Here is a 22872-nt window from a genome sequence, read left to right as displayed (position 1 = left end):
CGTTTGTATTTCTTTCGAAAAGGTGAATTATTGCATGGTACCTGGATGTTCAGTCAGAACATATGCGGTGCGAAACTAGGATAGTTCTCAACACAAACGTCCGTGTCCTCGTCTGATTCAGAGATTTCGTCCAGGAGAAATTGTCATCGTTGAAATTCTTTGCCGCAGACGGACTCTATCTCTGTGTTCGTAGCGGTTCGTAGTTGCATAGTGAGATCACCGGCGCCACCAGTCCGCCCTAACTCGAGCCAGTCCGGGCTCCTCGTCCGCGGCAGGCAGGTCTTCTCTGCCTCGGCTGCTCTTCGCTATAATGCGGCTTGTAAAGGTAGCCACAAACACCTGATTCAAGCATCAGACTTCCGAAATCCTCTTCTTCTATATCATATTGAGCACTCTCCTCCGCTATTGTCATAACTGTACATCTGTCTCCACAGCGCCTGTTAGCTTAGCTTCAAACAAGATGGAGGATATTGCTTTCAGTTTCAGAGAGTAAAGTCCCACCCACTGATCTGTAATAGGTCTGTAGCGTGAGCGCGCCCCACCCTGGGAAAGATGAGAAACTAGTGTCTGTAGTCTTAACAGAAATCCCCCCCTCTAACACTTCCTCCTACAATGACGCAAAATGACGATTTTTGCGTCATTGTAGGAGGAAGTGTAAGAGGTAAATAACAGATTTCTCCCGTCTCAGGGGAAAATGAGAGAGTGTTGCACGACCATTCAATAGTATGACTGGGTTTCTAACAATGCAAAGCTTAATGCAAATGGGTGAAGTGTCCCTTTAAGGTTTTATGGTCTTATCCACAGGCAGACCCCCTGGCGGGAAGGAGGGAGGGAAATTGAATCAGTGACAAAAGCAGGAAAGACAAGTGAGCATCTCAAAGCAATAAAGACATTATCAGGCGCTCACATGTGATGATAGTAATGTTCTTATGCTGATAATAATTAAATGAGCAGTTTGCTCCTCCTCCTCAAGGTTAAAATAATGCAGTGTTAATGTGAATGTGGGAGTTCCTGAGACGGATAAAATCAAACTCCTGAAGGATTAAATCCCAAAAGATGTTGCACCTGTGGGTCTGTGCACCATCCCAATGGATCAAAATTGACCATTCTTTGTGTGCGTGTGTGTGTGTGTGTGTGTGGAATATTGCCGTAGGCTATTTATTAAATTTATGCACATTATTGTTTTTTTTATAGCTAATTCATGTTCCCGCGTAATCTTGAATTAAAATATTCCCCTGCCTCTTGCAGCGACTTCTCTTCTCTTTTCTTCTTTTCTCTTCTCTGATGATGACATGTTTACTTGCGTGAGGGCGGGGCAACCTGTCAATCACATGAGATCCACCAATAGCAAACCACAACCATCCAATCAATTCTCGACAAAATCAAGTCCCGCCCTACATTTTATTCTTGTTCAAGAAGCACTCGGATAGAGAAGAAAAGATTATCACAACTTCCACTTCATGCCGACTTAAACTTCTAAACAGACATGAATGTTTAAAACAGTTTACTGGAATGTTCTGTTTTATTTATGTGTGTTTTATTTCTTTAACTTGGTCACTTTATTCATAAATATTATGAATGCTTTGTAACTCTGATCAGCTATACATCATTCTGTTGAATGAAAGTATTTTTTTTTTTTTTTTTTTTTTTTTTTATGAAAGTCTGTGAGTATACATAGTTCCCACATGACGTTACAACATACGGGCATTTGCCGACCCGACGCCATTTCTGAGGGCAGAACACAACATTCTTACAATGCAGAACATGAGAAGAAGAAGCTGAAACGGAAATTTTGTGATTAAAACGTAAAAATAGTCATCTCCTGCTGGGTCAATGGATGTTCCAATCGTGCCGGAGGTTCAGTTAAATTTAGTTTTTTAGCATTTGCCGACCAGGCGCCATTTCTGTGGGCAGAACAATATTAGAAGAAGCTGAAGCGAGTTAATTTCGTGATAAAAAGTGAAAATGGTGATCTCCTGCTGGGTCAATGGATGTTTAAATCGTGTCGGAGGTTCAGTTAAATTTGGATTTTACAGTATACCCATCATTAGACTTCATGAATGTGAGAAGACTAAGCTTTTGTCAGAACAACGACGGAGGTTATGGCTGGCGAGGATAAACAGGAAAGAAACTCCCTAAAAACACGCAAGCATTTGTTGTTTTTTTATTGCGAGTGTACACAAATATAAGTTAACACTTTGCAGTTTGAATTATGTCCTGTGAACAAAATGACGAGATATTAAAAACATACAAAAACAACATTGTTTCCACTGTTCGATCGCGCCCGCGACTCTCTCACTCTCTCACACACACACTCAGGGGCCACTTTTCAGCCCGGGAGTTTCAGGCCCAAGACCGGCCCACTTTTTCCATGGTGGAATTCCAAATTAGCACTTTTTCTAAATTGGATAAATGAAGCAACAGTTCAGCTCTTACTATTGTGTTGTTTGTATTAATACCATGGGTTAACAAATAATGTAAAAGTTAAATAATAAGTCACTTAGACTTTATAAGAAGCAATTACAACTTTATTTCACACAATTCTGACTTTATATTTCGCAATTCTGACTTTATATCACAATTCTGACTCTATAACTTGCAGTTCTGACTTTATAAGCAACTGCAACTTTATTTCACGCAGTCCTGAATTTATATCTTGCAATTCTGACTTTATAAGAAGCAATTGCGACTTTATCACACAATTCTGACTTTATATCTCGCAATTCTGACTTTATAACACGCAATTGCGACTTTATTTCACACAATTCTGACTATATATCTTGCAGTTCTGACTTTATAAGCAATTGCGACTTTATTTCACACAATTCTGAATTTATAACACACAATTGCGACTTTATATCACACAATTCTGACTATATATCTTGCAGTTCTGACTTTATAAGCAATTGCGACTTTATTTCACACAATTCTGAATTTATAACACACAATTGCGACTTTATATCACACAATTCTGACTATATATCTTGCAGTTCTGACTTAATAAGCAATTGCGACTTTATTTCACGCAGTTTTTCTTTATATCTTGCAATTCTGACTTTATAAGAAGCAATTGCGACTTTATTTCACACAATTCTGAATTTATATCTCGCAATTCTGACTTTATAACACACAATTGCGACTTTATATCTCGCAATTCTGACTTTATAACACGCAATTGCGACTTTATTTTTACGCAATTTTGACTTTATATCTCGCAATTCTGAGAAATAAAGTCAGAATTGCGAGATGTAAACTCGCAATTGTGAGATAAAAGGTCGCAATTATCTTTTAAAATGTTTTATTCTGTGGCTTAAAAAAAGCTTCCATACCTCCTGGCCTCTTCCTCCCATCCATCCTCCCTGACGCGTTACGGTAGGGCCGGCCCAGCTATCGGTAGGCGCCGGCGGTGCCGCGGTAGCCTACCTGAGAAAACGTTTTGGAAAAGACCTTTCTTTTATGTCTATGGAAAAGACGGACTATGGACCCAACCCACTCCATAGGAGGGGAGGGGAGAACTCCCTCACATGGTACAACCCATGCAGAGGCTGCGCGCTGCGGTGTCAGAATGCGAAACGCGTGTAGCCTATGTAACTAACGTGAAAAAAAAAAAAAAAATTCCTCGACCGGCCCAAAAGTGAAGCGGCCCACCGGGAATTCTCCCGATTCTCCCGATTACCCACTCCGGGCCTGCACACACTCACACACACACATTCCAGCACGGCAATCTCAGATTATGTCCCTAAAGAACCCGCGTATAAAGTAGTTCCGCATTACATTAATTAATTTGCACGCGAGTTTTATTTATTTTCATACCGTGTATATTACCGTGTATATTCATATTCATGCACATATTTCCAGGCTCGGAACTGCTCACATGTATTAAAACTCCTAGCCAATACCAGATATTAATGATACACATGATAATACTGTATCTGAGGCAAAGCTGCATAATCAGTGCTCAGTGCTTCCTTTGTTAGCGAATACGGATCAACACCATTTATGATTGAAATTTTCCAATTGTACCTCTCTCTGTCTTGTGTTAATAGAGTCTCTTTATAATCTCTCTGTCACTTTGTCTCTTCATGATTTTCGTAACATTATAAATGGAAAGAAATATTCGAAATTTGCTTGTAAAACTCATAGACAGTATGGTAAAACATTGTAAACACAGCAGCTTTTGCCCTCAAAGATGGCGTCTTCGGGGAGGTCACGTGACATTAATTGGCCTATGTATTATAGTAACACATGATCATTTGTCATGTCGATAAGGCCTCTCAGAATGGAGCTGAATTGAATTTAACGGTTTTGGCTTAAGTGCATGTGAGGATGTTTTTGGGAACGTTCAAGCTGTGAGACGCGAGCGCAAATGTGGCGTCGCCCTTGAAAGTGCTCAGCTAAAAAACACAATTCAATTAGCCACCATTTAACTGCCATGGATCAGACACCCAATGCCCGTAAAGCAGCTCAAGAATCAATCTCTCTCTCTCTCTCTCTCTCTCTCTCTCTCTCTCTCTCTCTCTCTCTGGTTGCTAGGAGACAGTGGAAGAGCAGGTGCATATGGCTTTATGAAGGTTCTTGACTTGAAGATGAGATCATCATCCTTTTCTCGGAGTCTCCTGATCTGGTGCTGTCAGAAATCAAAAGTTAAACCGCTGTGTGGTGCTGCATTGATGATTTCATGTGAAGATGCTGTTGCCCAAGGATTTAAAAAACATAGAAAGGTATAATAATCATACTATGAAATGAGGCGTAGGGCCTATATAGTCTGAGAGGAAAAGCTTAATGCTTATGTACTGCACATAGAGTTTCATATTCATATAACATGGTTTACAATGTACTTCAAGGAAATACTGTGACACATTTTAAATGGTGAATTGTGTGTGTGTGTTTTTTTTTAATTAATTTAGAGTTTAACTTGTATGTATATATTATATATATGTATATTTTACTGCTCTAAAGTCTGGGCTCAGTAAGATATATTCTTAGAAAGAAATGAAAACTGTTATTCAGCAAGGATGCATTTATTTTAAATAAATGCTGTTCTTTTGATCTTTCTATTCGTTAAAGAATCCTGAAAGGAAATGTATCACTGTTTACACATATATATTAAGCAGCACAAAAACACTGGTAATAATAAGATTTTATTTTATTTTTTTGCTGAAAATGCAGCTTTGATCACAGGAATAAATTACATTTAAAAAAATATATTTAAATAGAAAAAAATATTTCACAATTTTACGGTTTTACTGTTTTACAGCCGCATAAAAGACTGCTATCAAAAACATTGCCAAAACTGTTTGATCCCGAACTTTAAAATTGACCTTTTTTTTTTTTTTTTTTTTTTTACTGTTTAGTCACTCTGATCTGACTTCCTGTTCCTGACCTACTGTGCGATATGATCCATCTGCATAAACACATTTGACATGAAGGAAATAAAATTAACCTTCACACATGTTAATGCCCAGGGTACAGGTGTGTAAAATCATACATCTCTCCATACAACCAGTTGAGGAAAAAAGAGTTCCTAAATGCACTTCAAGAACAAGAGTTAAATTTTTAACCAAATTATATTTATTTATAAATGGGGAAAAAAACAATATAACTTCATGGGAGAATTTCAACATACTTAATCTGACCTAATAACAGAAAAAGCAAACAACACAGAAAATCAACCTAACGTAAAACCAAGAGAAAACAATGACACAAAGCTTTAACAGGCTAGTTTGAAACATTTTAAAAGACATCTAACAGATAACCACAAGCCCACCCAGCTCTGATGTTCACTCACTGTGGACCCTTTTCTCTTCTTAGGCCATAATGGATGTCCTGTTTACCAAGATGTTGTTATAACCACTTCCTGCCAATATACTCTTGAGAGAAGATGCCCTGTGAGATCAAATAGATGAAGCTTAGGTGTAGTCCATCTTTAAAATGATTTGCGAATATTTTGTCAAGTTCATTATGAGCTCAGATCTTGAAGATTTTGAGGTATGTCAGTTTGAGGAAAAAATATTGGAATGCATTCAATACATGCACAAATGTGTAAAGCTGATGTACAGATTTGATTTGTAGAAGAAGTTGTTTAAATGCTGACTGCAGCTTTAATTGTCCACATATCTCAGTGGCTAATGGCTAGCTCGTATCATTCAGGACATCATTGCATCTGCTGTTTCTTTTAAGAAGTACAGCAGTGGTCAAACCAGCGGAAATCAATCATTCTGCATCACAGGTGCATCAGAGAAGACAGCAGCGCTGAGGGCTCAAGCCAACCACAGCAGCTCACTTAATTAACACGCAAAGTCAGCAGGAGAATGTTAGCAAAGAGACAGGAGAACAGAATGTCTTTAATGAAATGCCCAGCATGCATTTAGATGTTCGAAAGTCATTGAAAAGGTCAACATTAAGGTGCTTCTTGCTTTTTGCCTTTCATATAGTGACTAATATAGCTGTCTGTGAATGAAAAAGGAATAATCAATTCTGAACTGCCTGAAATTAGTCTTTAGTAATTCCAGTTTTACTTCCTGTTTGAACTTATGTAGGTTTGTAACAATTTTGCATAATGCCAGCTTATGCTGTTCACTGGCTGCCGGCGAACAACAAAAGTATCAAACAAAGTAGGCCCTCAAACAAAGTAGTTGTAGCTGATGACGCCTGGAAGAGTTTGGTTCGTGTTGTGGACGAATGATGTCGAAAAGACACTGTTTTCTGAGCTGTGGAAGTGAATCCACTTTACATGCACTTCCAAAGGATGAGGACTCAGATGTATTTGTTAAAACCAATCAGAGCAGAGTAGACCAATCATAACTGACTGAACCATCTGACCAATCAGAGCAGAGTTGGCTCTCAGAAAGGATGGGTTTAGAGATTTCATCAACATCAGAATGAACATAAAAAAAAAAAAAAAAATGAATTATAACATGTTGATGTTATTTGTATTTCATCCTGATGAAAATTTTATATTTAAAGGGGGGGTGAAATGCTATTTCATGCATACTGAGTTTTTTACACCGGTAAAGAGTTGGATTCCCATGCTAAACATGGACAAAGTTTCAAAAACTAAGTTGTACGTTTGAAGGAGTATTCTTCCGGTTTGTCACAAGTTTCGGAAAGTTTTTTTCGAGTATGGCTCTGTCTTACGTAAGATAGAGCGGAATTTCCTTATATGGGTCCTAAGGGCACTTCTCCGATAAGATCGCGGGCGCGCGCGCACTCGTAAAGCAGAGCAAGAGAGTGAAAGCAGTTCGCCATCAAAGCGCCCTGCCCGGCTTTTGGGAAGTCAATGTCACCAAAGTGTTTTTGGTTGCCAGGGCAAGACAACCCTGCACAGATTCCCAAAGAACCCAGCGTTAAGGGACCCGTGGATGGAGTTTGTTTTTCCTGAGCATAAACGGAGTCATAAACGGAGTTGTGTAAGACTGTTGTTCCCTGCATTTCGACGATGATTGTTTTATAAACAAAGCTCAGATCGATGGATTTGCAGATCATCTAATGCTTAAGGATCGAGCAGTCACAATGATAAAGGTTCGCGGTCGTGCGTTGGAACGTTGAGTAAAACTGTTGAACAAATATCTCTGTGTGTTGTTAGCTCGGCGCGTTAACACAGCTAAGCTTCGCCCACACGGCCCGCCCCCAGCCGCTCGTTTTTTTCCGGAAAGACTCGGTACAGCCATCTTTCTTTTAAAAATATAATAAAACAAAAGACTTTTTGGAGAATATAATAACATTTTATTTTTTTTTGTCAAAATTTTTTTTTTGTTATTATTTTGTCAAACTAGCACATATTGAGTTACACAGCAATAGGAATTGGGAGTATTAGGTTAAGTTAGGTCCATTTTGAGAATATTGAGAACAATTAAAAAATGTCGTTGGTAAATGTTACAACAATGATCTAGTTACTGCAGATTAACCAGAAGATAGAAGGGGGGGGGGGTCTCTTCTTGGGGCACACAGATACAAGTCCAGGAAGTTATGACTGTCGGTGTGTTTTAATGTGAGCGGGTGTGTCAGCGCTTTTGGTAGTTTGCATTTGTGATCAAATGCTTAGAAATGAAGTTTTCCTGCCCTCTCATCTGTGGTCTCATGTTTTCCTGCATTTGCTTCAAAGGTAAGAGCCTCATCCAGCCTAAACACCTGCTCAATACTCTCATCTACTTGTTACGAATACTAGTTATTCAAATACTTGTGTCTTATTTTTGTTATCTTGGGGTTAAGGACATTTGGAGATGCGGACACATCTCATTATATGCTTCTCTAGATGTCCCTGTACAGCGCAAATGTTTTCTACATCAAATGTACAGTATATTGACAAAGATTGTCCGAACACATAAATATTTCCCCATTTGTCAGCTTCTTTGGATAAAGGTGTCTGCTAAATGCGAGATAGAATTCAAATGTTAATGGCTTGTTTTAGTCACAGGTTCAAGTGAGGAGCTGACTGTGAATCAGAGCCCATCTAACATCATTGTGAACGAGGGAGATTCTGCTCATATCAGCTGCTGCTGGAGGAAAACACACGAGAATAGAGTTAAAGTTGCTTGGAACATCAACGAGACCAAACTTTCAGGAGTAAAAGAGAATCAAACACAGAACTGTTCAACTCTCCACCTCACAAACATACTTAAAAATCATACAGGTCGATATGTTTGTGAAGTGACTCAAGTCATTCCAACCCTGATTGAGGTGAATGGAACTGGAACAGATCTATCGGTCAGGGTCAGACAACTACAGACTGGTAAGATTTTACCATCACAATATTATTTTTTCTACACATTCCAATACAGTTAAAACACTAGAAGACCACCATTATTAAACTCATTCAATAGTTGATCTAATTCAGTCTATTTCTTCTGTTGAAGATCCTCCCTCGCCTCAAACAACCTGGATTATAGAGTTTACAACCACAACCCCATCAGCCAGTGAGTAGCTACTTACAGCGTGCAAAAACACAATTATTTTTCTGTGGTACAGCAAGTGTTGTCTGGATGTGTTGAGTCATGGATCACATGGGTGATCTGGTTTCGTCTCTATGGTCTCCTGTCACTCTCTGGTTCTGAGTACACCTGGTATTAAGATGCGTTTTGGTCTCTCGAATCACAAATGGACGATGCTAAATACAATTGTAAACGGTGTTGTCTCAGTCTATAAAGAAAATAAATAATAAATGAATAATATTTTTTACATTTATAATAAATTCTTAACTTAGAAGGTTAAATGTCAAGTGTCAGAATTAATTATCATTATTAATATTTTATAACTGAAGAATGATTTTGGAAATAAATCCAAAAGATGATAACTAATTTTGGATCCTATCAGAATAAAGGGTAAGATGTTACATGAATACTGATTAAAAAAAATATGTTAGACATAAATTATAAATATACAGTTATTTTATTATGTATATGTTTACAAAAATATGAATAAGGAAAAAAACTGACTTATTTATTGAAGATTTTTTTTTATTAATTTTTTTTCAGGTTTACTAACTTTTCTTATGTAGTTGTAGTTTTGTAGAATTCCCTCAAACGATCCTCTGTTAAAAAGATCAATTGTTTCTCACAGGTAGTTCACGTGATATTGTGATAATATACATATTCAGAAGTCTGCCCTTCATCTGTCTGCTGATGGCGTTCTTTTACCTGAACAGGGACGTCAAACAAGCAACAGTGTCAAAACCAGGTAACTGTTCAACATATCAGCACAAAATTCACAATGTAGTTTAGTTGTTTGTTTAGCCTTTAACCAAACAAACCAGAGATGAAGAATCACAACATTGAAACATTTGATTTGAGTCAGATATGTATTTCAAAACTGGAAATAGACTATATGCTTAACATTTAGATTTAGATAAAAAAAAAGATAAAATCCCAGAATTGTAAAATGTATTATCTACAGTTTCAAGGATAAAAATATTCCCAGATGATGCAAGAATAATGGACAAAAGATAAAAAATAAATTATCTGATTACATTTAAAAACTAACATTAAAGGGGGGGTGAAATGCTATTTCATGCATAGGGCCTACTGAGTTTTTTACACTGGTAAAGAGTTGGATTCCCATGCTAAACATGGACAAAGTTTCAAAAACTAAGTTGTACGTTTGAAGGAGTATTTTTGGAACAAGTCCAAAAGTCCAAAGTCCTTCCGGTTTGTCACAAGTTTCGGAAAGTTTTTTTCGAGTATTTCCTTATATGGGTCCTAAGGGCACTTCTCCGGTAAGATCGCTGGCGCGCGCGCACACGTAAAACAGAGCAAGAGAGTGAAAGCAGTTCGCCATCAAAGCGCCCTGCCCGGCTTTTGGGAAGTCAATGTCACCAAAGAAGTGTGTTTTTGGTTGCCAGGGCAAGACAACCCTGCACAGATTCCCAAAGAACCCAGCGTTAAGGGACCCGTGGATGGAGTTTGTTTTCCTGAGCATAAACGGAGTTGTGTAAGACTGTTGTTCCCTGCATTTCGACGATGATTGTTTTATAAACAAAGATCGACGGATTTGCAGATCGTCTAATGCTTAAAGGAATACTCCACCGTCTTTTCATATTAAACTATGTTATTCCCTTAACTAAGACGAGTTGATACATACCTCTCTCGTCTCAGTGCGTGCACTCAATCGCTCTGGCGCGCGGCGAAACTTTGTTCACTCAGTTCATTCAATACGGGCCAAGCAGAGAAGCTACCAAACACCTCCACGGTTTCCCTATTTAAACACAGTTACTCGCGTAGTGTAACTCGACCTAGGACGGTGACACAAAACAAAACGTTGCACTTTTCTAAGCGTGTAAAATGGATAACTATATTGTATGGCGGAATACCATAGCAAGGGCTTGTAAGCACTTCGTCTTGGCGGAGTAATATCTTCACCAGAGGGAGCGGGGGCCGGTGAGAGGATTTTTCACGAGTGAAGATATTACTCCGCCAAGTCGAAGTGCTCATAAGCACTTGCTATGGTATTCCGCCATACAATATAGTTATCCATTTTACACGCTTAGAAAAGCGCAACGTTTTGTTTTGTGTCACCGTCCTAGGTCGAGTTACACTACGCGAGTAACTGTGTTTAAATAGGGAAACCGTGGAGGTGTTTAGTAGCTTCTCTGCTTGGCCCGTATTGAATGAACTGAGTGAACAAAGTTTCGCCGCGCGCCAGAGCGATTGAGTGCACGCACTGAGACGAGAGAGGTATGTATCAACTCGTCTTAGTTAAGGGAATAACATAGTTTAATATGAAAAGACGGTGGAGTATTCCTTTAAGGATCGAGCAGTCACAATGATAAAGGTTCGCGGCCGTGCGTTGGAACGTTGAGTAAAACTGTTGAACAAATGTTTCTGTGTGTTGTTAGCTAGGCGGGTTAGCACAGCTAACGTTAAGCTTCGCCCACACGGCCCGCCCCCAGCCCCTCGTTTTTTTCCGGAAAGACTCGGTACAGCCAATCTTTCAATTAAAAATATAATAAAACAAAAGACTTTTTGGAGATATGAAGGATGCAATATTACTCTATAGGTACTCAAGATTAACAGGAGATTGAGTGAAAATGAGCATTTCACCCCCCCCCCCCCCTTTAAAAATAAGCAAAATCAATCTTTTACACCGCATGACAGTGACTCTGCTTATGGCAAGCAAATAGAATTGCTATTTTTAACCTGTTTTGTATTAACAGTTTGTTATAATAATGATATGTGACCCTGGATCACAAAACCAGTCACATGTCGCACGGGTATATTTGTGGCAATAGCCAACAATACATTGTATCGGTCAAAGTTATCAATTTTTCTTTTATGCCAAAAATGATAAGGATATTAAGTAAAAATCATGTTCCATGTAAATATTTGGTAAATTTCCTACCTTAAATATATAAAACATTTATTTCTGTGAGTGAATGCAGCACAATCGCTAACATAAATATAGACAACTCTAAAGGTGATTTTCTCAATGTTTCGATTTTTGCACCCTCAAATTCCAGATTTTCAAATAGTCTTATCTCAGCCAAATATGTTCCTATCCTAACAAACCATACATTGACGGAAAGCTTATTTATTCAGCTTTCATATGATGTATAAATCTCAATTTCAGAAAATTGACCCATGTGGCTGGTTTTGTGGTCCAGGGTTATATATATGTAAATAAAATTCCTGTTTATTCATCAGCAAAAGTCCTCCAAAATACATAATTCTGCTGTGTATTGAGAGCTCCAGGGCTTTCGTAAAAACTTCAGATTGTACTTCTGCATTTTTGTATCCCCACCCACGGACAGTCTGATCGGCAGAGGGTTATTAACAGAACATTTATTGTAAGAGTAGGTTTATCACTGAAAATTGTATCGTACTTTTTCTACTCTTTAAACAGAATTATGGTAATAATAGAGCACTACGGCAACAGCTTATTACCTGTACACACTATGGTGTTTTACTTCTGGAGGTTGAGCAGAAGGTGCTCCCTGTTCCTCTTCTTCCAAATTAACTGATGGAATGGCAGTTTCGTTCCATTTTTTCCCCCGTTTGACCTTAAACACTGTGTCCTTTATCCACTGTGTACAACACTCTGGATCCTTCACTGGAAACCAAAAATACAGTATCTCATTCCTGCTAAACATTTAGGGCCCTATTTTAGCGATCTGAAATGGACTATCAAACGCGAAACGCAAGTAACTTTGTGGGCGGATCTCGATAGTAGCTGTTGCTATTATACTGGCGGGATAAATGACTCTTGTGCTCGACGCAAATCTAAAATGGGTTGGTCTGAAGTAGCTACATTACTCATAGGTGTGGTTTGGGCATAACCAAAACCGTAACCAATCTGTTGTTCCATGGCGGATTGCTATTATAACGGAGGATTTGCCAGGCGCGCGCCAGGAGCGGTTCACAGCCGAGCCGAGGAGACCGACGTTCTCGTCAGGGCCGTAAAACACAGAGAAGTGACATTGGGGATGGGAGAAACCCACCCAAATTAGCTTTGGTTAAACAGGCATATAATAATTTGGGTAAATGTGTAAGCTAGATTTATGCCTATTTTTTCACATCTTCATGGACACCATAATGATTTCCCTCATGTGGAATATTTTTCCTTGTAATTATGTATGGTTTGCAAAAATGGCAACTGCTGCGTCTTTGTAGAGTAGAGAAGCAAAGTGTATGCGTGTTGTGCACACGCTACATTATGGCCAAGCATTCGCCCTTAAAGCATCTGAACGTGCCACTGACTTTAGACTAGGTTTTTCCTGGTCTGTGGCGGATTTGTTTTGTGAAACTGCAAAATAGCACCAGGGAACGTTTGTGCTGGAACACGCCTCCTCTCTTCGCTGAACCCCCCCCGGGAGCCCCCCTTCATTCCCTAATTTACCGATGTGCGTCTGTTGAGGGAAAAGTCCACTGTGCGTCGGGTGCAAAATAGGAATGATGCATGCGTCGGTGTACAAAGTCAATTGCGCTGGGTGCAAGATAGGGCCCTTAGGGTCGTTACATAGTCAGTGCATCGGCACGCATACGCGTCCACAAGGCTACGCGTTGCTACGCTTCGGCTGTCATTATGCGTCGATGCGTAGCCAAACGTGTCGTCCTAGTTTTTGATACGCGACGCGCCGATGCACGCAATACTATGCGTTGTCGGCAGGGGCGACATTGCAAGTATTGTACATTAATTCAAGTATATTATGTTTACAGAAGAAGGTTTGAATACAATGGCGGATGAAGAGAAAAAAATATGCGAGCTTATGCGCATACATCTCGTGTACTCGTGCCTCTCTCTCTCTCTGACACACACACACACACACACACACACGTTCCAGCATTTCAATCTTGACATCGGAGCCTGTTATTAAGCTGCGTCCAAAACGCGAATAGTGCGTCAAATTCGCGTCTATCGCGTCTAGTTCGAAGCTTGAACATTTTGAATCCATTCGCGCGTCCAAAGTGAAAGCGAGCATTTGAAGCGAAATAGACGTGCGTTCAGAGCTATGCCTCTACTACCCCCTGTTGCATGAGCGGTGTATTGCATTTCATGCATCGCCCGTGATGCTTGCGTCTGCTTGCATCCACTGTTTTGACTATGAAAGAGAGCGCATCGCTCGCGTCGCTTGCTCGGGTTGCTCGCATTGACTATATTAGCGCCCTTACTCTTTTATTTTTGCACCCATGAACAATTCAAGTCGACACCATTATGATTAAAAGTTGGCTAAGAAGTATTTCCTACTAAAGCTAGGCAGTATTTGACTCTGGTCAAGCATATCCATACTAGACTGGGCGTGGCCAAAGTCCCTTTAAGACAAGTCATTTCACTCAGCGGCCATCTTTGAAACGCCTCTCGGGCATGCAAGTGCAGCTGCTATCTCTTTGAATGGGGAAACATCAAATTCTCGAAAACTGTTCGCCAAGCTTACGATTAAATACCATGTTTAAAATCACCAATGAAATCTGACAACAACTGACTCATAAATTTTGTTTCTAAACTCTCGAATCATGACATAAAACAGCAGCTGCAGAGACACGATGACTTTATCAACCTACGATTGGCTCTTATTTAGAAGGTGGGACTTATTCTGCCACATTGAGCGTTACGTTTTTCCCCATTCAAAACAATACGACTGACGCATCTTGGGTTTTTCTATAGTCTTTGGCGTGGCCTTGGATGGCCACATGCCTAGTGCATTATGGGTGTTGAACTTTTCCTATTGGCAAAAGAGAAAAGACAACAGCCCTTTCTCTGTTTTCTCTTGTCAGGTGGCACCAATATATTTTTTTTTCCCACCTTTCTACCGCATAGCCAGCCAAGTGTTATTTTGTTTTTTACTTTTGTTAAGACCACTAAACCCTTGACATAATATTCAGATTTTAAAGCCGCAGCGGTGATGTATGAACTTGTGGTCACTGGGTTCATTTGAATATAGTCAGTATCTTACAACATCTCAGACCGTTTGTTTTCATGCATGAGCACCAATGCACTTCTTTTGTTCTTTGTTATGACATATTGTTAGTGTGGTAAGCACATTTAAATAATAGGTTTGGTTCCACAGCTAAAGTAGTTAAAGTAAGTTTATATCCTTAGATGTTGCTGAGTTCTTACTGATTTTCATATGTGTATTCATATTTCAATCCAAATCTGTAGAATCAGAAGAAGGACTGGATGAAGACCTGAAGGCCGGAGAGACACAGATAAATCAAACTGAACTTTCTGAACAGGAGAAAGGGAGGGACAACTCAGAGAAACCTGAAGAGAAACCTGAGGAGAAACCTGAAGTCACTGCTGCTGCAACAGAAGAAGAAAAGAATGAAGAAAAAGAGACTGTTGTAGTTGTAGTTGTGGACGTTGAGCAAGGTTTATCTGCAATGCATGGCAATGAAAACAAGACCGTTTCTGTTCTGGACACCTCAGAAAAGACTAATCTAATGGCTGATGTTGAAGATGTGACCGTTTCTGTGGTAGATGGCATTGTTTCAGCTCTGTGAGAAAGACAGGAAATGGAGATATGGGTGTGTTGTTCAGGTCTATGATGTCACTTCCTGTATCATAGCTTGTTTGCTGACTTCTAATGGTTTGTAATGACTGTGACTGAATTCTGACAGTAGATTTTATCGAAACTGATTTGAAATATAGCCTATATATAAAAAAAATGTATTTTTCAACTTCATGCATGAATCTTTCTGTGTTTTTTGTGGGGTTGTGTATATGGTTGTGTGTCCAGGGGAGAACGAGTGTGAGATCAGTGTTGTGGTTTGACAAAAATGAGATGCGTGGTCTTTTGGGGGGAGGAGGTGTTCAGTGAAAATCTGAAAGCTTGAGTATCTCATACGTGTGAACGGTTATGATGTGGGAGTAAAGCAAAGTTCAGCTTCTCAGCAGATGCTCAGAGATGAAGTGTTCCTCCAGACTCCTGTGTGGGTTCCTCATGTCATGCCTTTGTTTCAGAGGTAAGTGCCGCTCAAAACACCTTCCTGAATGGAAAACCAGCACAGACTTTCAAGGATACTATTCGACTTTTGTGCAAAATAAAGTTAATCAAATGTGTGTAGAGCTGTGAGATAATGCTGCCTTCCTGCATTCAGCTGGAGACATTATTTTGTGGCATATTGCACGTTTTATTTCATAAACACTTATTTATCATTTATTTATGTCACATTGTAGCTCTGTGTAGAATCATCTGAATTGTATTGAACTTTTTATCTGATATATATGCCTTTGATATTTACAAATTGACTTGCATATTTTTTATGTTGATTTTAAATGTACTTTTTAAGGGGTAGAGCTGTATAGGCGTGATGAAGGAGGAATATTTATACATTTAAATTGCAGTAAGACATTTTTAAAACTTACTTAGTCGCTCAGTAACATTTGCAGGCGTTATAAACAATAAGCAGTCCATGTTTAGATATTTCAATTCACATGTATTTGTATCAAGTATAACTTCACAAAGTGTCGTTTCAAAGCAGCTTTACAGAAAATGCATGTTTCTACGTTACAGTCAGTGCTGGGTAGATTACTTACAAATTGTAGTCCATTACTGAATACAAACTACATTATAATTGTAGTTAGAAACATAATCCATTACATTATGCATTTTGGGTATGCATTTTGGGTAATATAATCGGACTAGTTTTTGATTACTTTTATATTACTTTTGATACGTGTTTCATAACATTGATTTGAATGGAATAATCTTGTACCATATTGATAAAAAAATACAAAGAGAAATAAAATTTATTCCATTTTTGTTATCAACCAAATGAAGCACATTAAACATTACAGTACGCCAGGGTTTGGGAAGGAATAGAAGGGGGTTCATAAAGTAAAACATCTAATTAAATCATAAAAACATTAAATGAAAAATGTTCAATGTAATTATAGTCACTTGACTAATGGCCGGTCTGTGTGCAAAACAAAACAAAACAAAACAAAACAAAAAAGAAGAATTCTGAATGATTTATTGCCATTTTGTGAATATTAAGTAATAATATAATCAATAAAAAAGTAACTGAATTCTGATTATGAGTATTTTAAAATGTAATATAATCTAATTACAAGTATTTAATTTTAAGAATCTGATTACGTAATCCAGATTACAAATAATCAGTTACATACCTTACAATTAAGAGTAATCTGTTATCATGTGACTGTGTCAAAGAAATGTCCATATTGTAGAAATGTACAGTTCTAAGATAATACAAATCATGAATAATTAGCTAACATCATGTATTCATTTAACCAGAAAAAATGAGCAATGATAACATGTTGGAAAATATGGCAGATATGAGCTGATATATTTAGACCGAAATCGAAATGAGTTGTATGGGTTTGTTTTATGTTTATTGATGAATCACTTACATAAAGTAATTATGTGTCATATATTATCATCTATATAGCATGGTATAATGGTACTTATGCTAAAACTTTAGCAAAATGTAAAACTTTACCACACACAATGTTCGCAAAAGCATTGGACGAGTAAGAGACTTTTACTTAGTTGTTTCATTACTATCACACATTATTTAAGACATTAATTAAAATAAAAATATTGTATATGTTGTATATGTTCTTTTCTCTTTTCCACTTTTTTTTATCAGTGGCTTTACACCATTATCATCTTTTTAAAAAAAGAATTTGTCTAATTAAAGACATGTTTCCACTGGTCTTCAAATTCAATTTAGCAAAATAAAATTCTACATAACGGACAGGATTGTATCCTGGAAAAAAATCTATTTAATTTTTATTTATTTATTTATTTTGTATATTTTTAGATAAGAAGTTACACATTTTTATAGTTCCTGTTTTATAAGGTTAAAATGATTTATTGCTAACAGATTTAAGTCTGAGTAATGGAGAAGTCCCTAAAGATACAACATCAAGAACCACAGCCATAAACATTCATGTATTTCTCGTTTGCTGTTGTTTCTCAGTCACAGATTCAAGTGAGGAGCTGACTGTGAATCAGAGCCCATCTAACATCATTGTGAACGAGGGAGATTCTGCTCATATCAGCTGCTGCTGGAGGAAAACACATGAGAATAGAGTTAAAGTTGCTTGGAACATCAACGAGACCAAACTTTCAGGAGTAAAAGAGAATCAAACACAGAACTGTTCAACTCTCCACCTCACAAACATACTTAAAAATCATACAGGTCGATATGTTTGTGAAGTGACTCAAGTCATTCCAACCCTGATTGAGGTGAATGGAACTGGAACAGATCTATCGGTCAGGGTCAGACAACGACAAAATACAACAACTGGTAAGATTTTACCATCACAATATTATTTTTTCTACACATTCCGATACAGTTAAAAGACTAGAAGACCACCATTATTAAACTCATAAAATATTTGATCTAATTCAGTCTATTTCTTCTGTTGAAGTTCCTCCCTCGTCTCAAACAACCCGGACTACAGAGCTTACATCCACAGCAGCATCACCTCCCATCCTGCCGCTGTCCCTGGCCGCTGCCATCGTCCTGGTGACCCTCTGCTTGACCTTCAGTCTATGCAAGATGAGGAACTCCTGTAAAAAATCAGGTACACTTCATTTTAATACTGAGACTCATTACACTCTTGGAAGAAAAGGCTCTATATACAGTAGAACCTTGAAGGAACCAGTCAGGCGCTTCATATTTCGAAACGTTTAGAGGAGGTTCATTATGGGATCATTTTGTGAATTTAGCTTTAATAAAAAAAAAATGTAATTACTTTGATTACATTTACTTTCTTCACTAGAAGAAATGAAAATAACCCTTAAATAAACATTAAAGTAAAATGCAATCAATTAAGACATTTCTCCTTTTGGCATAAAGGGTTCAGAGTCATGAACCATCAGGTTCTTTATAGAACTCACTGAAGATTTTTTGAAGTGTACTGGCGTGTTTGTATGTATGTTGAAGGCATGTGCGCTGCATTCCTTTATCGTCTGCTGTATTGACTGTACTTTTGTTTTTCCTGCAAAGCTGAGATATTAAATGTTCATTAATAGTTTTTTGACACCACTTATACTCAGTCCACTACTGAACTCACAACCAGTGTCAATATATTATTAATTTAAAGGAAGGATTGGACATTTTCTTCAGCTGACTAAACAACAGCACGCTGTCATGCAAAAATCCGGACACTCTTACTGACTAACTGAGCAGTGTATGATGCAAGTGCATGTAATATGAAAAATAATGTGGCCTATGTCAGAAAGTTGCTGTGTGAGCAGGTCTTTTGTGTCAAAGCTTATCAGAGTTTGTAACGGTGCGGCCCCTCCGCACAGGAAGAGCAACTGTTGAGCTTATTCAAACACACACTAACATTACTTTAAAAAGTAACAGTTGAAGTAAAAAAATATTTCTATGAACATTACTTCTAAAAATTATTTATAAGTATACTACTATAAAAATATGAATTTTTATTTTGTTAAAAAAAAAATATATATATTTATATAAAAATAAATGTTACATTGTTCTCAAATGGTAAGTTGCAACCCCCAAACAGCAAGGGAAATAATGTTGAAAGCAACAAAATAATAATAATAATAATAATAATCATACTCAATTCTATCATTTGGTTATATGGATACTATTATTTCAATATTTAGCATTAGTGTTTGTTCCATGTGTTTGGCTGACAGAACACACTTTGAATGTTTATGCATTTACAAACTAGTATTGGTACAATTTTCCTATTCAGCCAGTGTCATATTATTCATTTTTATATCACTGGGCCTGTGCAGATCATATTAATATAATTAATATTAACATTAACATATTTGATTATAAGGACATTTCTGTTTATTTTTCTACAAGATCCAATGTAAAACCCGGTTCCTGAAGCAGAACCACTTAACTCAAGTATCAATAGTTGCATTAGTAATAGAATTGGGAGCGACTCTCTCTCAGTTGTGCTGGGTTTGGCATAGTTTTTTTTTTGTAGACAGTTTTTTGTCACCATGGACAATGTTTGCATGCAACGACTTTAACACCCTATGTATATATGCAATGCTACTTGCAGTATAGACAGATTTATAATGGGAACAGTGTATTTATTGTTGGGTAACATTGCTTGCTTTTGTCGTATCCTCTGCATAGACTTAAGTGACCAATTTGGAAAGGAGAAGTTTATAGTCATATGTGTCAGTAAATAAATAAAAAATGAAAAAAGAGCATTACTTATTTGGGGAAGTTTGTATGGTATATCTGTTACTTATTACTTCTGATTTATAAAAAAGAAAAAAAAAAGAAAAAAAAATCAGTAATGGAGATTAGATCTGTCTGGAATTAAGCTAGACCTGCACAAACACATAAATAATATAGATCAAAAAATGTATAATCATAAAAAGCTAATTTGAGTGTGAAACATGGTTATTATAGTTAACTAAAACTAAAACCACGAACAATTGTTAATAAAGATATATAAAAAACTTTATTTTACATTTTATTTCAGTTAGTTTCCACAGCAAATTTGCTAATTTTCATTTAGTTTAACTTGATGTACTAAAAAAGCTATTCCTATTGGGTATTGAGCGAATTATCCCTTTAAATTAAACCTGAAAAAAAAAAACACACACACAAAAACCCCACACTTACTACCGTAAAAGAAATGACAAAAACATACCACAAAATTACTAAAACTTTAACTAAGTTTAAACTGAAAATGTAAAATTCGAAATAGAAAAACTAATTCAGGATATCTTCCCTCAGAGCGAGTGGTGATTCGCCAGACGGCACACAGTGAGGGCGAGGAGCATGAGCACATGGAAGAGGAGGACGGCAGCACAGGCTCCTCTCGAGGATCCCTACAATGGGTAAGTGAGATCCGGCCTCATGAGAAATCGTAATAATACATGCAAGATGGCATAATTGTATATGCTGAGTCATGTAAAAACATACAACCATAACCTACTGTAAGTTATCTATAAAGCCTAAACATTACTGAAATAAAAAAACAACTATACAAGGTGAAAAAAAGTAGTGAATTGTCATGAGAATATGTAGGTCTTTGGCTCTGTTCGGAATGAATTACTAGCGTACTAAATACTGCAAAGTATGTACTGTGTATTATTTTGTAAAAACACAGGACTACAGTCAATCTTCAGCATGCTACATGTACATTGGTGTCACATGACCTTATGATGCTGCAATCATGTCTACTAAAGTTCATTTTATTCACAATGGACATTGTTTCAAAGCAGATTATTTATTTATTTTTTATTAGGAAATTAAAATTTTGTAAGGTCTTTATTTAGATGATTAACGTCTCATCAAATAAATAGGGTTATTATGCATTTTTTTCCAATTTATTTTATTCCAATCTCTTCCCTCTTCAGCGTCTTGTTATGTATCTCCCAGACAGCAACATAGTGTCGGCTCAGATCCGGGCCGCATCTGGGCCGTGTGAAATCCATGTGTACCGGATGCGGGCCGGATCTGGGCCGACACTATGTTGCTGTTTGGGTTAGTTCACCTGTCACATTGTGGGAGACAGATCCCACACAGTCCCAGTCGGCACTTGACTGACTTTCAGCGCTTACAATGTCTGAAATAATGTCTGAAATTCATTCACATATGTTTAAAAGACATTGAAACAATGTCGCAATATTAGTGTTAATTCGAATGGCAAAATCGAAACACAATTCAACAATGATTCAACCCGTAAAGAAATATTGAAACATCATCTGGGAGTGTGTTCTGTGTAATGCATAATTTTGGCAAATGCAGTAGGTAATTCGGGTAATATGCACACAGACAATTGCAATTCTAAACATCCCCCCTAAAAAGGACACTTGACCCAAATCAACAATAACGCACTGCAATACAGAGCACAATAAATTCAATATCTTTGATGTACAGATACTGGTATCCAGCTAGATCTTAAAACATGTTTATCTCTTGAATTAGAAACAATGAAAAGATGCTTTTACTCAGGATTGTTTTGCTTCTCACATTACTGTATGATGTCATAATGTACAATCTCTGAGCAATATCTGCAATTCCACTGAGTTCTCTGAGAGCGTGCGGCGAGATCTCACTCGTGTGCATCTGAGCCTCGTTCTGTGCCAAATCTGCTCTTTTAACAGCTCTTTAAATTCTACAGGGTTCTGACGAAACCATTCCATCCATATTTCAAATGACAATAATGTTTGTTTCATGTTCTTTCTCTCTTTACAGTATCAAGTACCAGTTTACTGGTCTTACTTTGATCTACAGAGGGGTGCAGAAGAAGACAAGTGACCACCAGAAAGGAAAGACAAACGTGATGTTCATTGGACTGTATTTTGCATTTTTCTTCCTTTCGTGAGAATGTCTTTGTAAATATAGCAGAAACTGTTTTAATCTTCAGATACAGTGGAAACCCTTTGAGCTCTTGATCGCGGTATCAGATGTGAATCTCTCTGTTAGTAGCAGCTCCACTGATAGATTGTTTTGTAGTTCTTTGTCTTTTCGATTCTCTGAAAAAGATGTTGCAAACTGACATGGAAAACTACTTTGATACGTTCATGCCCAAACTGATGCAATTCAAACATGTATATATTAGTAGACACTGTGTCTAACCGTGAGAAGTTTTATGCTGTACAGGTGTCAGCTACGCCTCTCAGCCTTCTTAGAAATGTTTCTAAGATTTGATTCTGACACTTTCATACTGTGGTTTCTTTTGCCATTTCAAATAAAAGTGTGTGAAAACCATTGACTGTGATACTGGTGTCATTACGTGCGAGAAAGAAAGGAGAGGGAGGTAGACGTCGAGTTTCAGGGTGGAAACTCTGGTGGTATTGACGGGTCAATGGCAGGAAATGGAAAGTGCAGTGCATCTGGTTTCCTTCGACCTTGTTTTCAACGTGACGCAATTGCGTGCACTTCTGTTGACCAAACAAATAAAACAGGTTAAGAAATCAAGCAGAATAAATACACCAAATTATTTCTTATATAAGAAAAT

At 37.6% G+C, this 22872-nt stretch overlaps 2 protein-coding genes across 3 annotated transcripts; both read left to right on the top strand.

Moving 5' to 3' along the window:
- The first annotated feature begins 7948 nt into the window (after positions 1–7948).
- Positions 7949–15609, top strand: LOC308705411 (uncharacterized protein). Its single transcript, XM_081390426.1, has 5 exons — positions 7949–8104; positions 8411–8731; positions 8856–8915; positions 9559–9675; positions 15088–15609. The coding sequence occupies exons 1-5, from the start codon at positions 8047–8049 to the stop codon at positions 15426–15428; spliced, it is 897 nt and encodes a 298-aa protein (XP_081246552.1). The 5' UTR covers positions 7949–8046; the 3' UTR covers positions 15429–15609.
- On the top strand, positions 15192–22622 carry LOC308705412 (uncharacterized protein). 2 transcript variants are annotated; one of them, XM_081390427.1, is made up of 6 exons: positions 15192–15514; positions 15665–15890; positions 17874–18203; positions 18328–18483; positions 20640–20743; positions 22107–22622. In XM_081390427.1, the coding sequence occupies exons 2-6, from the start codon at positions 15833–15835 to the stop codon at positions 22167–22169; spliced, it is 711 nt and encodes a 236-aa protein (XP_081246553.1). In that variant the 5' UTR covers positions 15192–15514; positions 15665–15832; the 3' UTR covers positions 22170–22622. The 2 variants fall into 2 exon arrangements, with proteins under 2 accessions (XP_081246553.1, XP_081246554.1); XM_081390428.1 differs by having other exon boundaries at positions 15497–15890.
- Positions 22623–22872: the final 250 nt, after the last annotated feature.

This window comes from Scardinius erythrophthalmus (assembly GCF_964197995.2).
Source record: "Scardinius erythrophthalmus genome assembly, chromosome: 17".
Lineage (NCBI taxonomy): Eukaryota > Metazoa > Chordata > Actinopteri > Cypriniformes > Leuciscidae > Scardinius > Scardinius erythrophthalmus.
The sequence above is the reverse complement of the archived record's forward strand: the minus strand, read 5'-3'. Positions and strand labels throughout refer to the sequence as shown.